Source organism: Boleophthalmus pectinirostris, unplaced genomic scaffold (assembly GCF_026225935.1).
Source record: "Boleophthalmus pectinirostris isolate CB_2022bp ecotype Guang Dong unplaced genomic scaffold, ASM2622593v1 HiC_scaffold_8, whole genome shotgun sequence".
In the NCBI taxonomy this organism is placed as follows: domain Eukaryota; kingdom Metazoa; phylum Chordata; class Actinopteri; order Gobiiformes; family Gobiidae; genus Boleophthalmus; species Boleophthalmus pectinirostris.
Window position 1 is genome coordinate 23,912,760 of NW_026571515.1, and position 23,555 is coordinate 23,936,314.

The 23,555-nt window shown below is 38.0% G+C and overlaps 1 protein-coding gene across 4 annotated transcripts; it reads right to left on the reverse strand.

Annotated features, from left to right (window-relative positions):
• Positions 1-29: 29 nt before the first annotated feature.
• plcg1 (phospholipase C, gamma 1) lies at positions 30-22,436 on the reverse strand. 4 transcript variants are annotated; one of them, XM_055166016.1, is made up of 33 exons: positions 22,133-22,436; positions 21,012-21,300; positions 15,875-16,027; positions 15,200-15,293; positions 14,348-14,395; positions 13,317-13,401; positions 13,135-13,218; positions 12,661-12,683; positions 12,175-12,244; positions 11,994-12,095; positions 11,586-11,704; positions 10,268-10,353; positions 9,515-9,635; positions 9,089-9,257; positions 8,784-8,906; positions 8,593-8,694; positions 7,814-8,001; positions 7,076-7,276; positions 6,876-6,995; positions 6,620-6,800; positions 6,449-6,526; positions 6,280-6,383; positions 6,098-6,191; positions 5,952-6,021; positions 4,987-5,150; positions 4,793-4,889; positions 4,489-4,713; positions 4,252-4,400; positions 3,515-3,629; positions 2,993-3,154; positions 2,587-2,675; positions 2,070-2,344; positions 30-1,992 (listed from the first exon to the last, which is right to left on the reverse strand). In XM_055166016.1, exons 2-33 carry the CDS (start codon positions 21,226-21,228, stop codon positions 1,950-1,952), a joined length of 3,951 nt encoding a protein of 1,316 aa, XP_055021991.1. In that variant the 5' UTR covers positions 21,229-21,300; positions 22,133-22,436; the 3' UTR covers positions 30-1,949. The 4 variants fall into 4 exon arrangements, with proteins under 4 accessions (XP_055021991.1, XP_020785375.1, XP_055021990.1 ...); XM_020929716.2 differs by having other exon boundaries at positions 30-1,995; XM_055166015.1 differs by having other exon boundaries at positions 5,952-6,024.
• Between the last annotated feature and the right edge of the window lie 1,119 nt (positions 22,437-23,555).

Sequence of the window (23,555 nt, forward strand, 5' to 3'; positions counted from 1 at the left end):
AGACTGAGCCACACAAAGACAGACCTTAATTAAAGCAGTAATTATTTTATTTACTTTTAGGCTTGAGTATGTTTTATATGAAAGGCAAAATTAAAGTGAGTACATTTTCTCTCCAGAGTTTTAGGCACATTACACAAAGGCATTTGTAAAATCAGACATAAGACAAGGTAAGACACTGACTGGCTCTGCTCACCCACACCTCTGAAGTCCAGTTGATTGACATCTATAGACAGTGAGCTCAGGGCGACTGTCAGGTGAGACTGGTGCGTAGTTTCACCTGTCCTGAGCAGACCCGAGTGAGTGCGCAGGTGTTCAGACCTAGCTGGTCTTGTGAAATATATGGCTAAATGGTGATGTACTAAGAGAGGCGCGTGGACACAAGCAGAAAGGTCAGCAGAAGAAGATGCAGCTTTGGAGGGAGAGCTTTCCACAACAATCAATGAGAAGACAAAATAACATTGGGACATCTCCAACAGGATGGTCAATGATTTGGGCGAGAACCTGCATATTCCCTCCCTTTCCTGCTGTTATTTCATCACAATTACACTGTATGGCTTAGTCCCAGTGTGTGGTCAACCACTGAGTGAGAACACTGAGTTTACATATTAAAGTACTTGTCCAACACTGTCACTGTCAACATAAGTCAATATAGACAAACTGTTTCATATAAACTTGGTCAAGACTTCAAAGGCCCAGTCATAATCCATGTGATGGTCAAGCACCTGACCCCACTCACCCAGAACACAGAAGGCGAAGATTAGACAAGTACTACAGTATTTAAAATAATGACTAAACACAGTCTCCAATGATGCATCATATGTAATGTCTCAAAATCTCCGGGCTGCACTTCACCATAAAAGGCATAATTTGATCAATCAACAGGACAATAACAAATGAGGAGTAAGTTCTAAATTAATGTGTGAATATTTGTGGCTGTATTAGTAGCTGTAAAATACAGATTAACAAAATGGTAAAACTATTTATGGCTCCATGACCATATTAAAAATAATTCATTAGAGCCTCTAAATTCCAGTAACAAGTGCACACAGTCAGTCTTCTGGATTACATTCAAAAACATTAGGTACATTTGATTTCATATGCAGTCTAAAACCTTTGGGTTAGTCCCTGATGCTCGACACCGTCATGACGTGGATAAAGAACAAAAATGAAGAGAAATTAAAAAGGTGTGAGACTGGCTTAAAGGCACCTGCAGTGCAGGGGAATGATGTGCAGTTTGCAGGAATGTAAGAAAAAAAAGGCCTGAAAATGAGAGGCTGGCTTCTGCACAAAAACAGGCTACGAATTGCCTAAAAAAATATTAAATTACCTCCAAAATCTGCATGAACTACACTGGAGGCACAAAGAAAAGAGACAATAAAACAACATACTGAGCCCTCGTGTTTTACACATATACATAAAAGTCACATTATGAATGTTTAAATGTTTAAATAATTAGAATATTAAAACAGAGAAAGAGCTCTTTGAGAGCAGATCAGCTGCTACTGTTCTCTGGACAACAGCACAGCAGGAATAAATACAGTACATACTTATATATTCAGATTTCCTAAAATGAGAAGGGCAACTAATTTAAACTGCTCTCTTTCCTTCCTCCAAAGTAGTTGATGTGCACACCTTTACCAGAGGAGGATGTCCAACCCCCACAGACGTCAGCTCAGAGCAGGGACTTTCAGCCATTTTTGTTCCTGTAAACATCTGTCTCTTGTTCCTGGTCGCAGGACGTCCCACCTCTGTGTCCGAGCTCCTCCTCAGGAGAACAGGAGGCCGGAGCAGGGCTGGGGCAAACAGGCTGATGGTGGGGGTCTGGAAAATGAGAGCTGCCTGAAATGTAGGCCAAAGCGATGGTGGGCGTTTCCATGGAAACAGTGTTCACAGCAGTCAGTGACATCATCAGTACAAGGGTGGGGGGGCATATCCTGATTGGCTTGGACTCAGACGCGGTTCTCTCCACCCACACGGGCCCCACGCAACATCCTACTGCAGACACAAAGACAGCCTGAGCACTGGCTCATGTGGGATACACTGCTAAAGCATGATACTACAGCACACACCTCCTGTTCTGGGAGTCCATGTGGTCCAACAGTGACTGCTGGGACAGTCGAAAGTCATCTATGGGGGACTGGTAGCGGGACTCAAAGGAGCCCTCCCTGCCCCTGTAGCCTATAGCCTGGGCCTGAGCGGGGGACTGAGGCAGAGGAGACATGTTGGAGGAGAGCGAGGACACAGAGCCAAATTCCCCCAAGCGCTCTCGGCTCGCCTGAGACGACAGGGCCACAGGTGAAGACCCCACAGCCAGAAACGGACTCAGAACCTCTCCATTCTCATCCTAAAGAAGAGAGGCACAAAAATGAAAAAGTCACCATAATTTAGGAATAAATGTCAGATTTAACACTTAAATCTACTTAGAAATCCTTTGCGCATGGATATATTGATTGGAGAGTTAATTATTCAGAACGTGATTATAATCAAATAATATTTTTTTTCTGATTAAACATATACAATACCACACACTTCCAATTTACAACACTGATATTTATAATGGTCACAAAGCAGAAAGACATTTCTCACCCTGCCTCTGGTGATCTCCATGTAGACCAAAAGCGAGGCCAGCTCCAGGTCTTCATTGAAGCTGTTCTTTAGAGGTACTGACCGATAACCTATAGTCACATTTTGACATTACATTTGCATTAGAACAAAGGATTAATAAAACATGTCATAGCCTATGATTTTTTTTTTCTCCAAATTGTAGTGAACTGGTAGTCAATGGAGCAGATCTGGCCCACAATTATCAGTACATTTTTTATTCAGACTTGAATAAAAACTGGTTTATCCATTTGATATTTAAAAAAAATAATAATAATGTCAGATGGGGAGCTGTATTATATATTTTTTACTTTAAATATTTTATATGATTGCAAATATATTGCAAATATTATAATTGTAAGTATTTTTTCTGTTATTAAGATTGTGGTACCTGTCTTGAGACCCTGAATGGGGAATGTAGCCTGAGCCAGGAAATTTTGGTCGTTGAACATGTCGATTTCATAGACGACGAAGCGCAGAAAGGCAAAGGCAGAGTTGCACACAGTGAACTGGAATGGCTTTCTGGGCCATGTGGGGTTTAGGCCATTGTCAGCTGCAAAGGTGAGGGAAAAAAAAAAAAAAAGATAATTTGGTACAATATTTTCCATCAGGACTGCATGAATATAAAACAGGTAAAATAGGTAAAATAGGTCACCTTCAAGTCATTCTTTAAGTCTCTATGTGTATTGTATGTTTGTGGGTAAACTATAGTCAACTATATACCAATGGTTATATACCAAAATTGTATTTATTGTTGTATGTGTATATTGTAGTGCTTCTGAGCAGTCATCCCCTTTCAACAACCTCACATGTTTTGCCATAGTTTGGACAGCTTCCTGTTTTTCTACAACAAGGCGGGGACACAAACATCTGTTGCTTCAAAAATAAAAAGCATCAAAATAACAACTCTTACCTTCAGAGTCTGTTTTTTGCTTGGCACTGTCGTACTCTGCCCCACACACCTCGATCTCAATCAGCGGACAAACAATTCCACGCCCGTGTTTTGGTAAATGCCGAGCTCCCAAAACCTTAAATAAATATGGCAATGATTTAGGTCAGTTTGTCTTTTCAACATTTCCAAGTCAAGTCACAATATTATGTACATTTTTTAGCAGTTCATATCAATTAGTGAAACTACATTTGCAACAGACTATAATACAGATTCAAAGGTTAAACAGTTGCCATGCCATTCAGTGTATACCATGTAATTTATAGTTTACAATGAACTGCTAAAATAAATTACAATACTTAAAATGTACATTGTGTAACTTTTCTGGTAAAGGGTCCCTCAAATGCTTTTCTCCATGGAAATGTTATTTCTTTTTTTCCTGTTTCACAGTATGGCATTAAATCTTTCTATCTTCATGGAGACCAAACCAAACCAAGTTACTGGTCAAATCAGTGGAGAGGCAAGGCAACCCAGCTCACAGTCAGAATATTCAATCAGGTATTTCTGAGCTATGAAACCACCTGTAATTGAATAAATGTAAGGCAGAGCTGTTTAATGTCATACTTTGGAACATTCCAGGCAGAGCAATGACATATCCATAGAAACAAACAGGAGAGGGACCCCAACCAAAAAGTTACATCGGGCATCTTTAAACTTAATGAGACGCTCCTTTGCAAATATTCTGCAAAAAAACATTGAACCTCTATTTGCAGAGAGATGGGGTCCACGCTTCGAAGTGTGTGTCTGTCAAAAGGATCAAAGCTGTCGTCCCTCATGATTGGCGGTTGGAGCACATACCCACAGCGCCCATTCAACATGAACAAGGCCTGGTTCATCTGCATTGGCTTATCTAAGCAAGACAAAATAAAGACACAACAGAGCCTATAATATGACTGGGGCTGGATTTTGTTTTATTCGTTTGAAAAAAAGAGACAAACCTGCAGTCTGAAAATTGAGTGCCACCAGCTGAGATCCACATAGCCACATGGGCAGGGGGTCGTAGTTGGAGGAGTCTAGTCTTTGGCCTCTTGGGTAAATCCGGGACAGTTGTAAACGATTATACTGTAAAAACTTCTTTCCCTTGATTTTGTTGACATATTTTTCAGCCTTAGTTTCCGGGAAAGATGACATGTCTCGGAAACAGGCCCGCTCGGTGCCAATCTCTGCAAACAAACGTTGTATGAATTACAACAGTACATAATTATCAAATGATGAAATTATATAATAAATGTAATTGCTTACTGTCTTCATCAAACGGCACAGGTCTGCAGTAAATGACCAAGTCAGACAGCTCCAGTGCAATCTTCTTCCTTCTCTCCATCATCTTCCCCTCCTCCAGCTAATGACAATAATAAATACAAACCTATATAATCTACCATTGCCATGGAGTACGTACTGTATAGTGTCTAGGAGGCAGCAGGATGTGTAGAATTTACCTTGGCCTCTGAGGTCATTGCCACCTCTCGAATCTTCAAAACCCATTGGTTAAGTTCCTCTTGACTGTTAGCAGCAACATCCAACACTGGACCTAGTCTCATTGAGGGATTTGGTGCAAGAGAGAAGACGTGCTGTCGACTTCCTTTACCTTCGGGTCTTATAGCTATTTATATAAAAAATAAATATGAGTAAAACAGAATACATATTATTATTTATTATTTATTTAAACCAGACCTGAACATTTAGAAAAATGGCCCCTTTTATTATTATTTTTTTCCATTTAACTTATATTTATTTTTTTAACAAGACAATGGACATACACATAATTCTCAAGGGCAGAGATGGTAGCATCACATTCTACCTAAGGAAGCTAATTTCCATCTGCGGTCCTTTCAAAAATAAGAGGGGAACAGGGGCACAATCTCACCCACCAAGGTTTTGATAATTATTATTATATGGAAATGCTAAGGTAAAGTACCCTATATTTTACAGATCTCATTGGTTTGGCCCTCCATCACATGCCTGCAATCAAACATGGCCCTCGGGGGAAAATAACTGCCCACTCTTGGTTTTAACTATTATGACTAAATAAATGCACCAAAACATAGTATGCTTCACGTGTATTGTAATGCTCACAGATACCACTAGATGGAGCCACAAGCTTGGACACCAATAAAGGGAACACTAGGTAAACCTGACATAGTTTCATAGTTCTTATTCAACCTTTTCTTTCAGGAATAGACACAGGTGGTTCCTCTTAGACATTACATTCACAGACGTTCACAGAAAATTAATTACTCTAAAATACAAATACTGCAAAATAATTTAAATAATTTTGAGGATTGATTTCTCCAGGAAGAGAGTAAAAAGAAACAAGAAACTTGAAACCTGAAGGAGTTTATGGCTTGTTATACCATAATGGAGATTAATGTAGGTCAATTCAGGGTAAAGGAGGGCACCTTACCAATGTGACAGGATGACACATCAACACTTCCTCTGAGCAGATCTCCCAGTGGACTGTTTTCTGTTACCTCCTGCTGAATGAAAATAAAGTCAAGTTGATTTCTTTCGAACATGTGTCTAACCCATTATTTAGTTACTCTTTCTTACAGCTCTGTCAGGCTCTGTGGCTGTAGGACTGATTTCCTCCACATAGTTGGCAGGAAACCACAGCTGCTTCTTCCCCCCACAGTCACCTTTCCACCTGAGAGAAAACAAGCATGTGTGTGACTAAAGATAATACCGATCTGTAGGATAAACGCAGGCCAATCCAGTAAAGCGGGGTCACTTACCAGCCTCCTTCCTGTTTGTCCACGTTGTTGATGATGGCGTTCTTTGTAAAGGAGAGTTCGTCATCTCTCTGAGCTTTATACTCGTACATAGCTTTAACTGTACACTAAAAATAACAGCAAATGATTATGATTTATATTAAACACATCCACAAAGTTACAAAATACTTACCTTGAAAGTTGGCATTTGATTGGCCTCAACATAAAAGCCAGGGTTTCTTCCCTCATACAGTGATCCATAGTCAGGCTCCTAAGGATATAGTAATTGAACGTATGTCAGTTCTCCAAAAATAAAACTGTTGAGATAGATTCAAATATTTAATGTTTGTACTTCTGAACTCACAGCAGTGCCTATCTTTTCCAGTGTGTCTTCATTTATTGGATAGCGGAGCTTCATTTTGCGATAGAGCGGGTGCTTCTCATAGTAGCTGATGAGGTCGACGAGGCTGTCAAACTCTGAGGTGCCCAGCACCACAGTCTGACCCTCCTGCTGCACACGGCAGTGCTTTATCTTCCCCTCCGCTCTGTGTCAGAAAGCAGACATACTGTCAAGGATGGGTTTGTCCTGTACTGCTAGAAGGATGCAGAATCCACTTTACCTGAAGGAAATGGCAAAGGAGTTTGGTTCTGCTCTTTTTCTGACAAGAAACGCCCCATCCCGTGGGACTCTCATCAGCATATTTTCAGCATGGCTCCTTGAAAGGTTAGCATGGTACCACCTAAGACAAATATGCAACATTAGACCAACAGTGTAAGTGATATTCTAAATAATAATAAATAATAAATAAAAGTAACTCACTCTTTGCTCTCATGGGCATTGGTTTGTGGCACGGGCTCAGTCAGTTTCATTTCAAACTCATTGCAGCGTAGAGCCACCTGCTGGTAGTGCCCTATAAGGGCATAGAGGGTGTCAAATACCAGATTGTCCGTTAGGTAGAACTTTGGGGAGCCAGCTTCCTGTCTTGAGTGGATTCGACAGTGTTGTACCCGTCCTGAACGCCTGATGATGAAATAAAAATAGTTTAGTTCCATAATAAATTTTACATGCAATGTAGTTTCTGTACAGGTTGGAGTTCAATAAGTTTGCCTTTAAACCTATAGCCACAGTCATGTGTGTGACAACAATATTAAATCAATATTAGAGGGATATTGACTGATTTCAGCTCCACATACAATCAGATCAATAACTGTAACTATAGTTAATTGAGATTCCTCTTGGCCCCTTATTGAAGTGTGAACAAGTACCATGTAAATTCAACAGTATTTTATGTGGATAAATAAATCCACTACATCATTCTTATTTCTTCCAAAGTATTAACATTTTCAGCGACTGTTTTTACATTTTCACCTTTTTGGGGTTATTCTGGTTAAATAAAACAAAAAAATGTAATAATAGTATTTATATTATATCATGTAATGGTTTAGGAAAAATATGTGACTGAAGCTCTGGCAATCAGTCTGATTTTCAAAGTCTGATTCAAGTCAGGTTCAGGTTAAAACACCAGGAATGTTATGATAACCCATTTGTGAGCCTCACCAGAAGGACAGTGTGTAGTCCCCCACAAATGTCTCACTCTCCCGGACCAGGAAGGAGCCGTCAGGTGCTCCCGTCTCCAGACAATACTCAGACAACAGCCGCTCTGCGATATGCCGACCATCCCGTCCAGCCCCCAGTTTACCATGGAACCACTTTTCAGTCACATGTTGGTCTACACCGTTTGACACCTGGGACCAAGAAGAGAGACATGTTGGTAGTATAGTGGTGTATATGCAATGCTAAGCAAGAAGTTAACAGTTTGTGCTTTTTTAAAATTAAGATTCCCATTAGAATTTGCATTATATTCATTATGTACACAAAGGACATATATTACACTATTTTCTGATCTCTGTTTTAATGTTTACCCATCAACACACAAATTCTGCATATTTTTCCTGCATCACAAGGTGGAAGAGAAAACACTCTGTTCCATGTTGGGATGTCATGGGGTAATACAAGAAGCGTTCCACTGCATTTTTAAACTTTTTAAATGAGCTTTGGAGATGCAGATAGTCATATAAACCAGGATTACTCAAACATGTGTGAATGAAACAAAACTCAAATATTTTTGATGAGGTAACAGCATTATAACATGACTTAAAGCTCACAAGAGTCAATCTTGCATAATATAGAACTTTTAAATAAATTAGCAATTGAAAGCATTTGAGTTGATGATGCGAGCGGATCCAATTGGTATTGAATATCTTCAAAACTGCAGCTTGTGTAAGGTCTGATGTTAGACTTGCAGAGTCAACATCATACCAGATGTCTGTACTGACCTCCCTATGCTCCTCTTCATCATCATTGCCTTGATTATTGGATGTTTCCTCAGAGTAATAGATCTTACTGTTTGTCAGGACAAAGAAATGAGGATACCACTCCTAAAGGACAAAAAACAAAATGGATATCTCAAATACAATCAAGAATTATGCTTCAATGGGGTATTTACATATTTTAGGGGAGTACTCACATGGTTAATAGGGTCCTCAAGATACAAGATGCCATTTTTGATGGAGTTACTAATGTCGTTCTCAGAGTATGGGGTGGAGGTGGACACTTCTTCATAGGCACTGCCCTCTGCCAGTTTCTTATGCTGCAAAGAGAGGATTTAATTTAAGATGTCATTAACAAGATTACTTCTAAGGCAAGTCAAAAAAACTGACTGAACTGAAATACCATGTCAAGGATTCTATGTTTATTAACTTCTTAAAGGGGACAGATCATAAAGCTAAAGAACTATTACTCATACTCTAAACGAATAGGTGAGGTGCTGACCTTGATGAGGATCTTTCTCTTGAGCTGATTTGGAGAAGGAAGGCCGTCTGCAGCTATATCCACTGCTTTGGTCAGTAACATTTCCCCAAAAACCTTTTTAAAGAACGTAGCCATGTTCCTCTGCTGCACGATGCTACAGTGGTCCTCAATGGATAAGATGATAGGATAACTGTAGAACAATACATGGTTTAGTTTAGATTTTATTTGTTTCAATCTTTGCAGTATAAGCCATTACAGTTTTATTTTTCCAAAGCACAATATTTTTCTTAAAAAGCAGTGTTTATGGCAGTGTAATCCCTCAGTCACCCAGGTATGAATGTCCAGGGTGAGCTGCATAATATCTCCACTCTAAAACATTGGTTTTAACTGTATCTAGACCCCTATTGCATGATATTGTGAATACAGATTTACACTGAAGACACTCACTCAGATGTAACAAAAGCGTGCTCTTTGATGGTGTTCAGAACATCACAGAACTTTATTTTTGTGGTGAGAGTGTGTCCATGGTAGATGACCGGCATGCCATCTGGACCATCCCAGCAGTCCACTGAAAAATAAAGATATATCATGTATCATTTAGAGCCACTGTTTTTTTTTTTTTTGTTGATCCATTGTCTTGTTTAGTTGTTTGTGCCTTTTTCTCAAAATGTGCTTGCTACCATCCATTATGAGATATTTCTAATAATCCAAATAAAAAAGCAAAATAATGTCTGATGCATACATTTCTTTACTAGAGACAAAAGATCCAAAAAGTCCATAATCGTGGTCCTTACTTGAGCAGAATATTAACGCGACACTGTTTATACACGGAGTACACTGAGTATACTTTGCATATAATTCCATCTTATTTAAATTGAGAATTAGAAAGTACTCAATGTATTAATGAGTGATTTGTGTTTACATTTCAAAAATAAAATGCCCATTATACTTGCTGTAATCCAGGTCTATTCATAAAACCTGCTTGACTGGGTGCTAGTGTAAAGACCATGGCCTACAGTCACTGTTATGCAAGTCTGTCTATGTAAAGGGGTGTGTCTAGTCATGTGTCTGCTTCAAAAGTAAGTCACCAAAAGGATATGAAGGGGTGTCTGGAAGCCTATAATTATTGAAGTTGAAAGAAAAGCTGTGGTGATACAATCTTTTGTGACGTAAAAGTATGTGGTGTTTTTGACGACCCACGTTCAATGCAGCGGCAGCCCATTCTCAGACAACGTGCGTACGCCTCCAGGGACGACTCACTGGAAAACTGGTCTCCCGTCAGATAGCTAAAAATAAGAAGGTAATGTCAAAGTACACAAACACTTCACACACAAGGTGCATTTCAACAGAGTTGGAAAATGCATGGTTACATCAAAACATTAAGGCACTGAAAATAAAATTATATGTTTATATATATACATATAATTATATATATATTTACTGGATGCAGTTTCCCTCTAGGCTTTACAGGCTGGTTCACAATAAGAGTCAAAAGTAAACCTAAGGTGCAAGTTTTAGAACTGTTTTATATTAACAATTATTAACAATATTTCCTGTGTTTTGGTAGATATTATTAATTGGTGTTGTGAGTACATCTACATATAGATCTACAAAAGCCTGATATCTAAATGGCTAATGAAAATCCTATTGTTTCCATTTGAGCCCTGGCTCCACAATCGTTACTTGTGAACCATTGTTCCCCCACTCTGTGATTTTGCTGTTTAACCTCAGGACTACCTTCTGAAAGCCCTTGGCGAGAGACCATGAGGAGTTAGCTTAAATACATTTCTGTTTGAGGTAACTCAAAGTCTATATTTAGCATACTTGAGAAACTACATGTGAGAGATGCAAAACACAGACCAGAGCAAAGTCAGTCACAAAGGGATGATGTGGGAAGGCTATTCGGTCTAATTAAACACAAATGTAGAAAATGATGTTTGCCCTTGAAGTTAAATTCTCAGAACCAGGACAAGTTGCAGTAACATGCTGATTGATGGAGAAAAGGTATTGCATGATTAAATCATAGGACATGTACAGACGTGTTTGTTGGGCACGGAGTTTATTTATGGTCTGTTTTGAGACTTTGGGATTGAAAAGTGAAACTTGGAACTAGTGTCCACTCAAATCCATATTCAATCGTATGCAATCATGTTCACTGTTTATGATTTGGCAAAAAATATCAGAACTTTTAGTTGAAGAAAATATATACTTTTAGTCAACGAAAATGCATGTCTTTTTAGTCTTAGCTTTAAGCAGTATGATTATTTTTACCTATATAGTTTCAGTCAACAAAACTATGACAAAAATTTGACAAATTGACTACAATGAATTGTAGTAGGATGACGGTTTCTGCTCTACTTTTGAGATGGGTGCAGTTTCACATGTGACTTCGGTATCAAATATAACATGCATTCCCTCTGCAGGAGTATGTGGGATATTCTTGGTGTTGTTAACATGTAAACGTTCCCAGACTCCCAGCATATGATTAACAAACACAAATTGTTGGCACAGTACTCACGTGTTATGGGAGGAGGAAATCCAGTAGTGGGACAGGGGGTTGTTCATATTCTCAGGGCATACCTGATCTAAGGATGAATCCCAAATGGTGTTCTCCTTGGAAAACAGGTATGTCAGGAACTAAAGCAGACAGAAACAAAAAGAGAAGTCAGTTATTATGGAGGGAAAATACCATTTAAATGTATCCTGCATTTTTTGTATTTTAAAGCCAGTATTTACACTTGATTTCAAGCACCAATTTCTCTACTGTATGTTTGTTTGCACAACCCTGCACTATTCTCCAGATAATCTACATTGCAGGCTGACCATAGGCAATGTTTGAGCATTTCTCACTTATTAGAAAAAAAACACCTTATTTCACACTCAACATAATTATTTTAAAAAGGACAGAAAATGAATGGGAGTGTACCTCTTCCTGACAAAAATACGGTTGTTCCACTTCCCTCAGTGGATCTTTCAAGTAACTGAACATAAAGTCTTGCACTTTGTTGTTGTCCGTGGCCCATAGTTCCTGATAAACACATTGCAAAATGAATATAGATTAATGAGAGTAAAATCTAAATGTTTTCAACAGGTTTGGTGATAATTACATTTTGATGTTCAAGGAGGAAGTTCTGGAATTCTTCGAGGGAAATCCTTACTTCTGGTCTATCAATATATCTGAGAAAACAAAGAGACATACTCATGCCTGGGACTAAATTGGTTATTGGGTAATTTCATTTTAAATGCTTTTCAGTATATATATAAAGCTGTATGCAGTTAATCATATGTATTACTGATTAATAATAAATTATATAATATGAACTAAATCAGGTTAAGGTTTTCTAAAGTTTTCTTCTTCACACTCCTTTTTAAGGATGTTATATATATATGTAGTATGTAAATTTGAATTTTGTGTGAATGTCTGAAATTTTATATAGATAAAAGTGTGCAAAGAAATAAGACTGTAGCATTAGACTGTTCAAATTTTAGGGCTGTATTCCTTCCTATTGCCATGATTCACATAAAGTCAAGAAAAAGGACAAGGACAATGACAAAGTTGAGATAACATTTTCTGTATTGAATATTGACTATACCTTTGTAGAAATGGGATATCCAACTGAAAGAATAAACAAAAGCAATGGATTTAGTTAATTTGGCAAAGTGCTGCGTCAGTGTGCAAAACTAGAAATATAGAAGGACAAGTATAGATCATAAGCGGCGGTGTGGTGGGGGATACAGGATGGTCCGGGGCAGTGGGGTCATCTATTTAGTATGACCCCAGCCAGTCTGCCGGCCCATTTTCCTATCTGTCAATGTGTGTTGCTGTGCATTGTGCAGTCTATGTGTGTCCGCCCTAACAGCCTGCACCAAGGGGCTTTAGTGAGGTTTTAGCAGGCTCATATTGATCCAAAAGCCATTTGAGAATGCGCCGATTGGGGGAGGAGGGTGGAGGGTGCATTTGGCCCTCATCATTATCATAAGCTCGGGTAGATGAAATTGTCTGAGCTGTAAAGAGTCTTGGAAAATGTGTGTCAGAATGCATGTTTTTGATTTTAGTTAAGACTTACATTTTTCTGAGCATCAAACATGAGGCTTCGATACAGCTGCGCAAACTGACTAAAAGAGACGTCACCATTTCTCATCTCAGAGTCCTAAGAAAACACCATGCTGAAGTATTAATTAATGGAAAAAAACAATTGAAAAGTGTAGAGACAGGTTTGTGAACATTGTGTCATAACCCGGACATTACCGGAAGTTTCTCTCGGAGGAACTTCATGTTGGGCACCCTGTAGTTAACCTGGCTAAGCATGTTCTTCAGATCCTTGCAGGAAATCCTAATCAGAAAAAAGAAAAAAAAATAATATGAATAAGTGTGTACAACCAATCCATAGGTTTAGAGGTAAAATTGGGCTAGGGTTTAGTTTTCCTGTAAACTCTGTACTTTGTCACACTAGCCCTGAAATGCAGCCACTGTATTCAATTTGAAAAGTATGTTTTTGTTTTGTTTTTTCAATTATTATACTTCAAGAAAGTACAGCAAAAAAGTGTACTTTATAAAGTACTACTGTAGCAGCAGCAGTACCAGCACAAACTACCTAAACATGATTTCCCTTGTAGGCTTCTAATACAGAAACATTATCCTTATATTTTTTTTAATAATAATTACACTATTTAGTGATCACAACAGTACATGCATAAAATAACACAGAACACACTGAAGAACTAGACTAGGCCAACTCACTCTCATAAATTTTGTCTTACTTATTTAGGCTTACTTACTAGTTACTATGCCAAAAGAAGTATGCACATTGGATAAAAATGTCATAAATATATTACGATCAACGGATTTGTTTAAATAATGCAGGCCCACCCCATGATATTTCAAAGGATTTTTGGACTTGGACACATTAGACAAACTGCTTTCCATCCTCCACAGTGAGCTTCCTGCAGCAGGAAGAGGAGCTGTGTGCGGCTGAAAGCTCAGTTCCTTCAATAAACCTCAGACACCTCACAACAAGAGGTACTGTTACTACAAACAAATATGATCTATATAGAAGTTGAAGTGTGTACTTATGATTAACTATTGTCCTAATTACTTCTGATATCATGAGGAGGTAAACACATTGAGTAAAAGTATCTCGTTACTCTCCTTCTTCGTGTACCATCTTAAAGTGGCATCATTTGTTACTGCACTGTGGTAGGACAGAGGCTGCCTCTAGACCAGGCTCAATCTAATTATCTCCATTTCCTGTGAGGATGATTCGATCAGGCCCGACTTACCTATCCTCTCTGTTACGATCCACAGCGTAAAACTGCTTGCGCAACCACCTGCGGAAGAGCAAATGAAGGTGTCAAAAACATACGTGACCGATAAAACATGTTACAAAGCCAGTTGTTCTCAAAATATAGTCCAGGCATCACTGGCAATACATAGACTTTTTCTTGAGGTATTTTTAGCTGTTTAAAAGGGCCTATATTGCGCTATTTTCTGATTTAAATTATAATGTTGTTTCCTCATCAAAAATATACTTAGAGTTGTGTTTTGTTTCATTCACACATATTTAACACATAAACCTATTTAGTTCTTCTTTCAAACAGAAAACACTCTGTTGCACCTTGTGATGTCATGTGGTAATACAGGAAGTGCTCCACAGTGTTTTAAACTCCATACACCTTTACTAGAATCATTTGGATAATTTCATCCCTGGAACTGACCATCTCTACTGAATTAAAAGGTAAAAGGTAGCTGATAATATGAAAACTACCGCTTCATGACATCACAAAGTGGAACAGAGCATTTTGAGTTTTTGAGATGAAGACACTCTAATAAACCAGGATTACTCAAACATGTGTCAATGAAACAAAGCACAACTCCAGTTATGTTTTTGATGAGGTAACAACATTATAACATGGCTTAGCTCACAAGAGTAAATTTTGTGTAATATAGGACCTTTAAGAGATACTCACAACCAGATTTGATGTATTGGATTATTAATACTATACACAATCTGGATTTACAATAACACCTAAGCACAACCTGAACACCCAGAGGACACAAGGAGAACATCTCACATGTGAAATCAGTATGAAAACCACTGACCACTAAAACATTCCTACTGGTCTATGACTTACCTTTCTATCTGAAGTGGTGTTGGGGATTTCAGTGTATCAGCCACAAGCCAATTCAAACCCTTAACCCACATAGTCATCTCTTCATCAGATGTGGCTAAAGGCAAGCAAAAACAAATAAATATATACAATACAATGTCATGCTAACTTCAATCACTTCTCAAAGCAGACTCAAGTGTAAAGACACCCACTGCTTCACCTGCCAGCTAGTCTTATATAGTACAGTGACTGGTGCCATTAATGAGGCAGTTCACCAGTGTTCTCTTATTTACACCAATCTCATCAACATTCTCTGGGGGTTTGAAGCTAACTAAAGCACTACTTTTTTAGAAAGCTCCATTACTCAAATTAGACTTTAATCTGATCTTTATTTTAACACAATCCGACCAGAAAGAGACCAGAGAAACAGGTGAGCCGATTTTGTTGAAACTTAAACTCCTAAACAGGACCATGAACGTATTGATGTCAGGCTCCTGAAAATGTGTTGTTTAAATCCATTTTGTATTTTTTCTTAACTTATCAGACTATTTTAAAACATACTTGTCGGTGTTTGCTAATGTGTGCATTGTGTCACTCTGAACATTCCACCAATAGAGATACATGTAGAACACCCCCTGCAAGATGTCACTGCAAAGTATCAATATCTATATCTGTGACAATAAAAAACTGCATATTCACCTGCCAGACTGAGGGAGCGCAGGCGAAACTCAGTGCCATACAGAATGACAAAGCAGTGAGCTGGTTCCAGCCGAGCCGCAGAGTCCTCCACATAACGCTCAAAATCCCGGGACTTCTGACCAGGACGGATCTCCTTGATCTCACGAATGTCAACTGCAGAGAAAGGGGAATTTTATGATTCATTTATAAGGGGGTGGGCAATATGCAAAATAAATAAATAAAATCATCATATCACTAATTTTAGAGCCGAGTTCAGAGACAAGCTTAACCCTGTTCATTACATATTTATGCCTTTCTTTTCCCATTTAAAATCATGTCAGTCATTTGTCGATTAAAGTAATTTGTTGAGTTTGTCCTAAAACAAAGAAGTCCTAAGTGATACACATTCAATGTAAAAGGAATTGTGTAAAACTATGAATATTATTTGCTTGGGATTCAGAATACACAGTCGTCACCTGTGAATCCCTCCATTTTCAAATGGGTGCAATTAACAGGTCAATTAGCCAATCAGGTATGCACAGCACCCGTCCACTTAAAAAAATAAAGGAAAAAAAAAATGACAAAGAATGCAAATTTCTGCAGAATCAATAAGCAAAGCACTAAACTTAATATGTAGCAAAAAACATAATTTTGTAAATGATAGGTGACCAATGAGCTCCTTCATTTCAAATGCTTCACTGAAAAAAATAAAAATAAAAATAAAAATCGTGCGATACAATCACATTTGGTCAGAGGCAAGATTCAACGAAGATGTGGGGACCAAACTGATATCAATCTGGTATGTTGTCATTATACTTGGATTCAACATGCAAATGTTTTGAAAGATTTGAAAAATGTTTTTTTAACTACCACGTGTTTTGGGTTCGCAACCCTTTATAAATGGTTACACCTGCTGTTCATTCAATTAGCCCTGATGAAGACCAAGTAGTCGAAACGCGTTGGCGTGACTTTTAATAAATTCACCGCAAATCAGAGTGCCTCTGCCATCATTTTTTTATTTTATTTTATGATATCAATCTGTGCTTAAAAAAATGCTATAAATGATTTTGTATGAAAATTAGAACTTACGTAATTTTTTTATATTCTTAATAAAGAATATAAAGGGAAATAAATATAAATGAATAGGATTTACCAAAATTAGCAGAAATATCAAACCACAAAGTCCTCATTAGGTGTTCGGTAAAGGGCCTTGTTGAACCTTGTCTCATGCACAGACACACACACACACACACACACTCACACACACACTCACACACACACTCACACACATACATATCTCCTGCTCTTCTTCCTGCCTCCAAACCACACATCCTGTGCTTTTGTCGCCTACACACCACATGTGCAGCAACGAAGGTGAGCCTGTCTCTGCAAAAACATTACCCAAATTTCATGCTCTCTCACCTTCTGGTTGTAAAATGTAAAAGGGGCCAGGACCAGAACAGAAAAAAAAAAATTCTAAATCAACAACACAACAACAGACCTCTGGATTCATACCAATATTTATTCACTACTGGTCAGTCCTGCCCCAAGGGGTTTACAGGTTCACTGTCCTCAGTGAGCGCTACTCTTCTGCTTGTGTTCTATGAAACATGATGATGACAAATGCAAATGCACGCTGAGTCATTTTTTTTTTTATTTTGTTAAAGGACAAAACAGAGATGCGAATCCTAAAATACAATACGATATGAAAATGGTAAGAAGAACATCCACTTACTTGGCCTTATTAGGTATGCATTATGCATTGCCACAAAAACCTTATTTGTCATTATCATATTGATATGGCAGAGTTATGTTTTGGCTATTAGGCTTCTAATGAGACCCAAACAGACTATTATGTCAAATATATTTTTTGCGTCTAAAAATAAAATTTAATCACATTAGCCCACATTCCAAAATTGTATTTTTATTTGCATTTTTTTTTTTTTTTTTTGCTCCAAACACATCTTTGCAGACATTGCAGAAGTCTGAAATGAAGGAGGATTGGAAAAACTCTGTCAGAGAGATGATGTTTAAGCAGAAATTTCCATTGTGCCGTTCCACATGAACACATTAAAGTTATGCTTTTTGATAGAGGAGATACAACACAAACTTTCAGCCTGTCATAAAATGTTTAACCAATACATCACTTATATTACAATAGTTATTATCGGTCAAAGCTCGAGGATAGGCCAGTAATTTTGAGTGACCCCCTAACAAACAAATGCATGAAGCTTTGTTTGAGCATTGGCTTCAGTCCATAAACTGATCTTACACTAGTGAATAGAAAAAAAGAAGCCAAAGCCTATGTAAGTTTTTTATTTAAAATTTCATAAACTTGATCCATTCCTCACATTCTAATATAGCTTTACTGATAAAAACAAATCAGCATTAGATTTGTTACTTACAAAAACATTGGACACGATATCCTGTTTATGTTATAATTTGATGTTTTTGTTTCATGATGATTATCGAATCAGAAAACAGAATGTACATGAGTCATTTGTGAGGCCAGTTTCAATGTTGAAATCCAGTTGGTTCAAACTTAAAAGGACCCTCTCTGATCAGAATCCTTGCTACTAAAAATCATGAGTCAGTGCTAGTGCAGCCTCTGAATTCTGGAGATATTAAACTTTCCCACGAGGCATGACCTTTGCATTAAATGACAAAAACATGTGTGTCTTCAATCTGCAGGTAAAGACACTGCCTACCAGTTCAGTTGTGACAGAGCTTTTTTAAAAACACCACAGGCTGCATATTTTCTTTAAGGTTTGTTGGAACAGGACTGTAGTGAAAGAACTGGAAACAAAAAGAAATCCTTGCAATTTTATCTCTTGTTACCTTTTTATCTCCTTCTTATGCAGAGCAGTTGCCTGGTAAATCCAGAATGATCTCTCTATATTTTTTATTTACATTTTATTTTTTCACATCCTCCGTTATGTCTTAAGGCCGGCCAGACATGAATTTTTTCAGGGACACATGGGAAACAAAGGAGCTCATTGGTCACCTAGCGTTTACAAATAAAATCAATTTAATCTCACCTCAGATTAGTTTAGTGATTCTGCAGAAATGTTTTTCACTCCCCCATGATATTTTTTTCCTTTATTTTTTCCAATATGAATGGACCATGCGTGTCCCCGAATGGCTCGTCCACCTGTGAATCACGGCCATTTGAAAACGAGGAAATTCATAGGTGACCAGACTCGCATCTTTGTGAAGTATTGAAGGAGTGTGTATTCTGGGCCGCAGGCAAACAAAGCAGTATATGTTCTGCAGCATATGATAGGGGGAACTAATGATAATAATAATAATAATGATTTGTCTCTAATAAATCAACAAATCAATCTAAAAAATTCTTAACATAAATTCCATTACAATGTTATAAAGCAGTATTTCTAATTGTTTCCTTGATTTCAGAGCTAGCTGAGATGAGGTGTCTTGCTTGAGGAAATAAGGTGCAGTATGCAATGATAGAGGTTGTAACCTTATGGCAAATGGACACTGGTCTAACACTTCTACCAAAGTATATAACAAATTACCAAATAATTAAGATAGAATATAATATGAGATTGTACATACTAATTTGTGAATCTAAAAGACATAAATGCTTGCCACCCCCTAAAAAATATAATGTCGCTTTTGACCCCAGGAATATTTGAATGCAGACTGTCCGGCAGAATAACTTATGTGTTCAAATCCCACAAGAGAAATAAACATACATTTGACCAAGGACCAAAGGAGATTTATATTTAGCCTCTATTTGGATGTTTCGTGTTAAAAACAGCTGCCAAATTGTTCGCAGACGGCCTGACACTTCCAGTAAAAACTCCCGTCTTCTATTTCTGAAGCTTAATGAATTTGACTCAAGTATCAGGTGGCAGAGATGAGCTCATGATGTACGAAAGCTTCAGTGTATAGAAAATGATACTCTTCTTCTTCCACTAAAGAAAAAAAGAAAACCAGCCAATCTTTCTGCAGCAGCATCCGGAGCAAATCGCAGCTGTGCATAAGGCATCCTGTTGCACAAGAGGCACACACAGCAATCTGCCTCATTTAGGGTGGTACAGTGGATGTGATCCAATTATAAAATGTCTTTAAATGTCTATTCATAGACCTTTTGAATTTCTGCTGCTGAACTACTGAAATTCATTAATTATTACATCTTAAAAAGCAGGCTAATTACTAGAACAAATATTAAGTAAATTATTAACTAAAAGTAAAGCTACATAAATAAATCATTGTTTTAACTTAATACAAGATCAGTGTTATACTATTACTACTTAACAAGAATATTTAATCACTTAATTTGGCTGTAATCTGGTGTGTTTACATTTATGTTTTATCATCTCTGTCCATTAACATGCGCTGTCACAATTTAAAAAAAAAAAATTTAATGTTAATCAATTAAATTAAAATTAAAACCTTTTGACTTCCAAAAGTAATTTCAGTATGATGGTACTGCACTATGGTTACTGAAGTTGCCCTGAACCAAACACGGTAATTATCAGTATTAATATTAATATTAATATCGAATCGTTCAATATGACCTTCACAACACAATACACACATGTGGCTCAGTACACTCATGGTACTACTCCAGCGCCACTACGCCAGAGTCACTTGGCACAAAGTATGCCATACTTTCACAAACACAGGAAGAAAACGATTCTATAAAAGGGGCACCTCTGCTATATCGGAAAAGTGAAGACATACTGGAATTGAATCAAACTTTATGTTTCATGATAATTAGTATAAAACTAGAGGAAACATTTGTTTGTGTTCTAAACTGTATTGAAACTGTATGAACAATATGAAATACGTAACAAAATATGACAAAATGGTATTGTTGCAGCCCTTGACCACTGCAGCCTCATGCAGCTTTCTGCAGTCATATGCATGTTTGCCTTTTATCCAAGATGATATGTTTCATCTTCAAACCAATATTAGGAAATGATCAAATGTTAATCTCTAAATATAAACACTGCAATAAATATTGAACTATTGCTTATTTACAGTAGATCAAAAGCTGAACATAACGTGATCTACCAAATTTTTTAACTGGCATTCCCAATAAACATATTTTGATTGACAATGCAGTTTGACAAAAGTAAATAAAACCCTTTTTTCAACCCCTGTGCGTGTGTTGGACATCTTTACTTACTCTCTCCTTCTATTTTATCCGTGCCCCTGGTCCAGATAATAGTCCTGGTTTCGAGTTTGACTTGAAAAGTCCTCCTCTCTGGACGCTGGGACTTTTTAGAGTAGAAAAGGGTGAGCACGGTGCCCAGCTCCAAGTCTCGGTACAGGTTGTTCATCTCTGTGTCGTTGTCCATCCACGGGACAGGCCCATTGGAAAAGAAGCCTGAGCTCCCAGCCATGTTCACTTCCCCCGTTTGTTAAGCGCTTCCTCTTTAGAACAATCTGCTTGGGCCAGGCCTAGACAGGGATACCTAGAGCAGGAACAGAGGGGAAACCCGTGAAACTCTGAGACTACAAGTGTATGGAACAAAAGTAAAGCAGAGTATTTAGAATTAAGACATTAAGACTAGCCAGTAGCCACAGTAATACACAAGTTCACCTTTTGCCCAGTCCAAAGAAAAGCCCATGTTTAATACTTGAGCAATGTCTACAAGGAGAGGGTAAGGGGCTTATGTAAATCAAGGCAAATGGGATATGGCAAAGGTCTAGAAAACTAATTAAGGTTGCACGTCAAAGAAAAAGGTGGACTAGCACATTATAAACAAAACATAGCAAAATATAGTGCTCATGTAGCCTGCGTTGATGCAAACGAAATAATACTCATGGTATGAGGGAAAAGGTAAAGGTTTCTTAAAAGTACATTCTTGTGTTTAGGGTAAAGGTAAGAGGCCCATTGCAAACCAATAACTACAGTAGAACATTACAATTCAACATCTGGGAGTCTCTGGGAGAACTTTCACCCCAAAACCTAAACAGGCCACACAGGCAATTACCCACTGAAAATAACACACTTTCCCTGGAACAGACCCCACATTATTATGGGAAGAACAACTGGTATTGAATGGTAACGGAGTGGTAACAAGAACCGTCTGTTCATGCTATTTTCACAGCGTGGAAAAGAACGGGGCCGGTGAGCTAACATTTGCCTGGGCCAGAGGATAAATAATGCAGGATTTCCCACAATATTAGTGCACAGAAACTGTCTTTAATGTGTTAATCGTTATCTCCGCATCTCAGATTTATAGCATGGGGACAATAACGCAAAACAGCTGTAGAACAACACGTCTGAACTGCTGTACGTACCGCCGCAATCTCGGCCCGAGCGCACATCTCCCTCCCTCGGCACAAGTCCTGCTCCGCTCTGGCGTATTCCCTTCGATCGTTTTTCCCGTCTCCACTTCTTCCAAAACCAGGAATGTCCCGAGATTAAATCATGGCCTGTTTTGGGATGAACGCAGCAATCCCAACCACAATATTCCCCGTTTCTTCTCCTGCCCTCCGGCTGTCCATAGAGAGAAACGGGGAGACAGCGAGTGCCGTGGTAAGACTACGCAAGTTTCTGTGCTCCCGTGTCGGCCTCACAGTCAGAGGCAGGCCCTTCCCCCAGTGCGCACCGTGCGCACCAGCCACACTGTCAAGGTGCGCTATTGCGCACCACTTCCGCCAGAGTTTCATAATATAAGCGAACTCCACCTTGTTTTTTTTATTGTTGTGTGGAGCCTTATCTATAAAAAAATTGTTTGTGTGTACACATTGTTGAACCAAACCAGTTATGTTTCAATAAAATGGTATATCTTGTTAAGAATTAAGTTCTTATCTTATGTCTATCATTGTAACGTGCAGTATTTTATTTTGAAAAATATCAAAATACTTCCCACAACTTCCTTACCTGAATCTGACCTTTTTTTTTTTTTTTTGGAGTTAAAGTAGTTTGTTTGTAAGTGAATCTCTGATGCTTTTGTTCTTTTGTTTAATTACAAATATACAATTCAATCTTGAAATTGTAGCACATAAAGAAAAAAAAAGTAAATTGTTTTGTAACAAGTTTAATATTATTTTTTAAAACTACAAAGCTACAATAAGCATCCAACCATTCAGAAGATGAGTGATAAATATTTAAATTAATCAAACAGCAAGAATAACGACGTTTCGACCATACTCACATCTGGAAATTAGGACACTTCTGCTTAATCATATAAATACAAAAGAGTAGCACAATTAAATGTGTGTATTTCAGTTATTTTTGGCATAGACCACATCCATTACAAAAGTCAGTCTGAAGCTCAGCAACATAAACATAGCTGATTCAAGTAAGCACAAGGAATGTCTATGTAGTGCACACAACCATCAGGCTTAACATGCTGACCAGTGACAGGAGCCGTCCAAATGAAGTTTAGGCTCACAGTTGCTGCATTAGAAACAGGAAAAAATGGACAAGCAGATGGAGGCCAATGACTGAATTAGAGCTTTTCCAAAATTGCAGGTCTTATTGGGTGTTCTGGGTTTACAGCGGTCTTCACCTATTAGAGACTGGCAGTGTTGGGAAGAATATTGTGAAAATGTATTTAGTTACAGAATACTGAATGCCTGCATTAAAATGTATTTTGTAACGTATTCTGATAGATGGACCAATCAGAGTACGGTGTTTTGAACATTTTTACATTGAATCACATTTAATTGTAGTGTAAAGACACAATATAGAATTAAAAACAGCTGTATGTTTGTT

What these genes read in the sequence shown, in the direction of transcription:
- plcg1 (XM_055166014.1), bottom strand. Translation starts at nt 21,228, where the DNA reads ATGGCTGGGAGCTCAGGCTTCTTTTCCAATGGGCCTGTCCCGTGGATG. An exon ending in ATGAAGAGGAGCATAGGGAG is followed by an intron (nt 8,002 to 8,592) that starts GTCAGTACAGAC and finishes TCTTGGTCCCAG; the next exon opens with GTGTCAAACGGTGTAGACCA. An exon ending in TGTGCCGTTTGATGAAGACA is followed by an intron (nt 4,714 to 4,792) that starts GTAAGCAATTAC and finishes GTTTGTTTGCAG; the next exon opens with AGATTGGCACCGAGCGGGCC.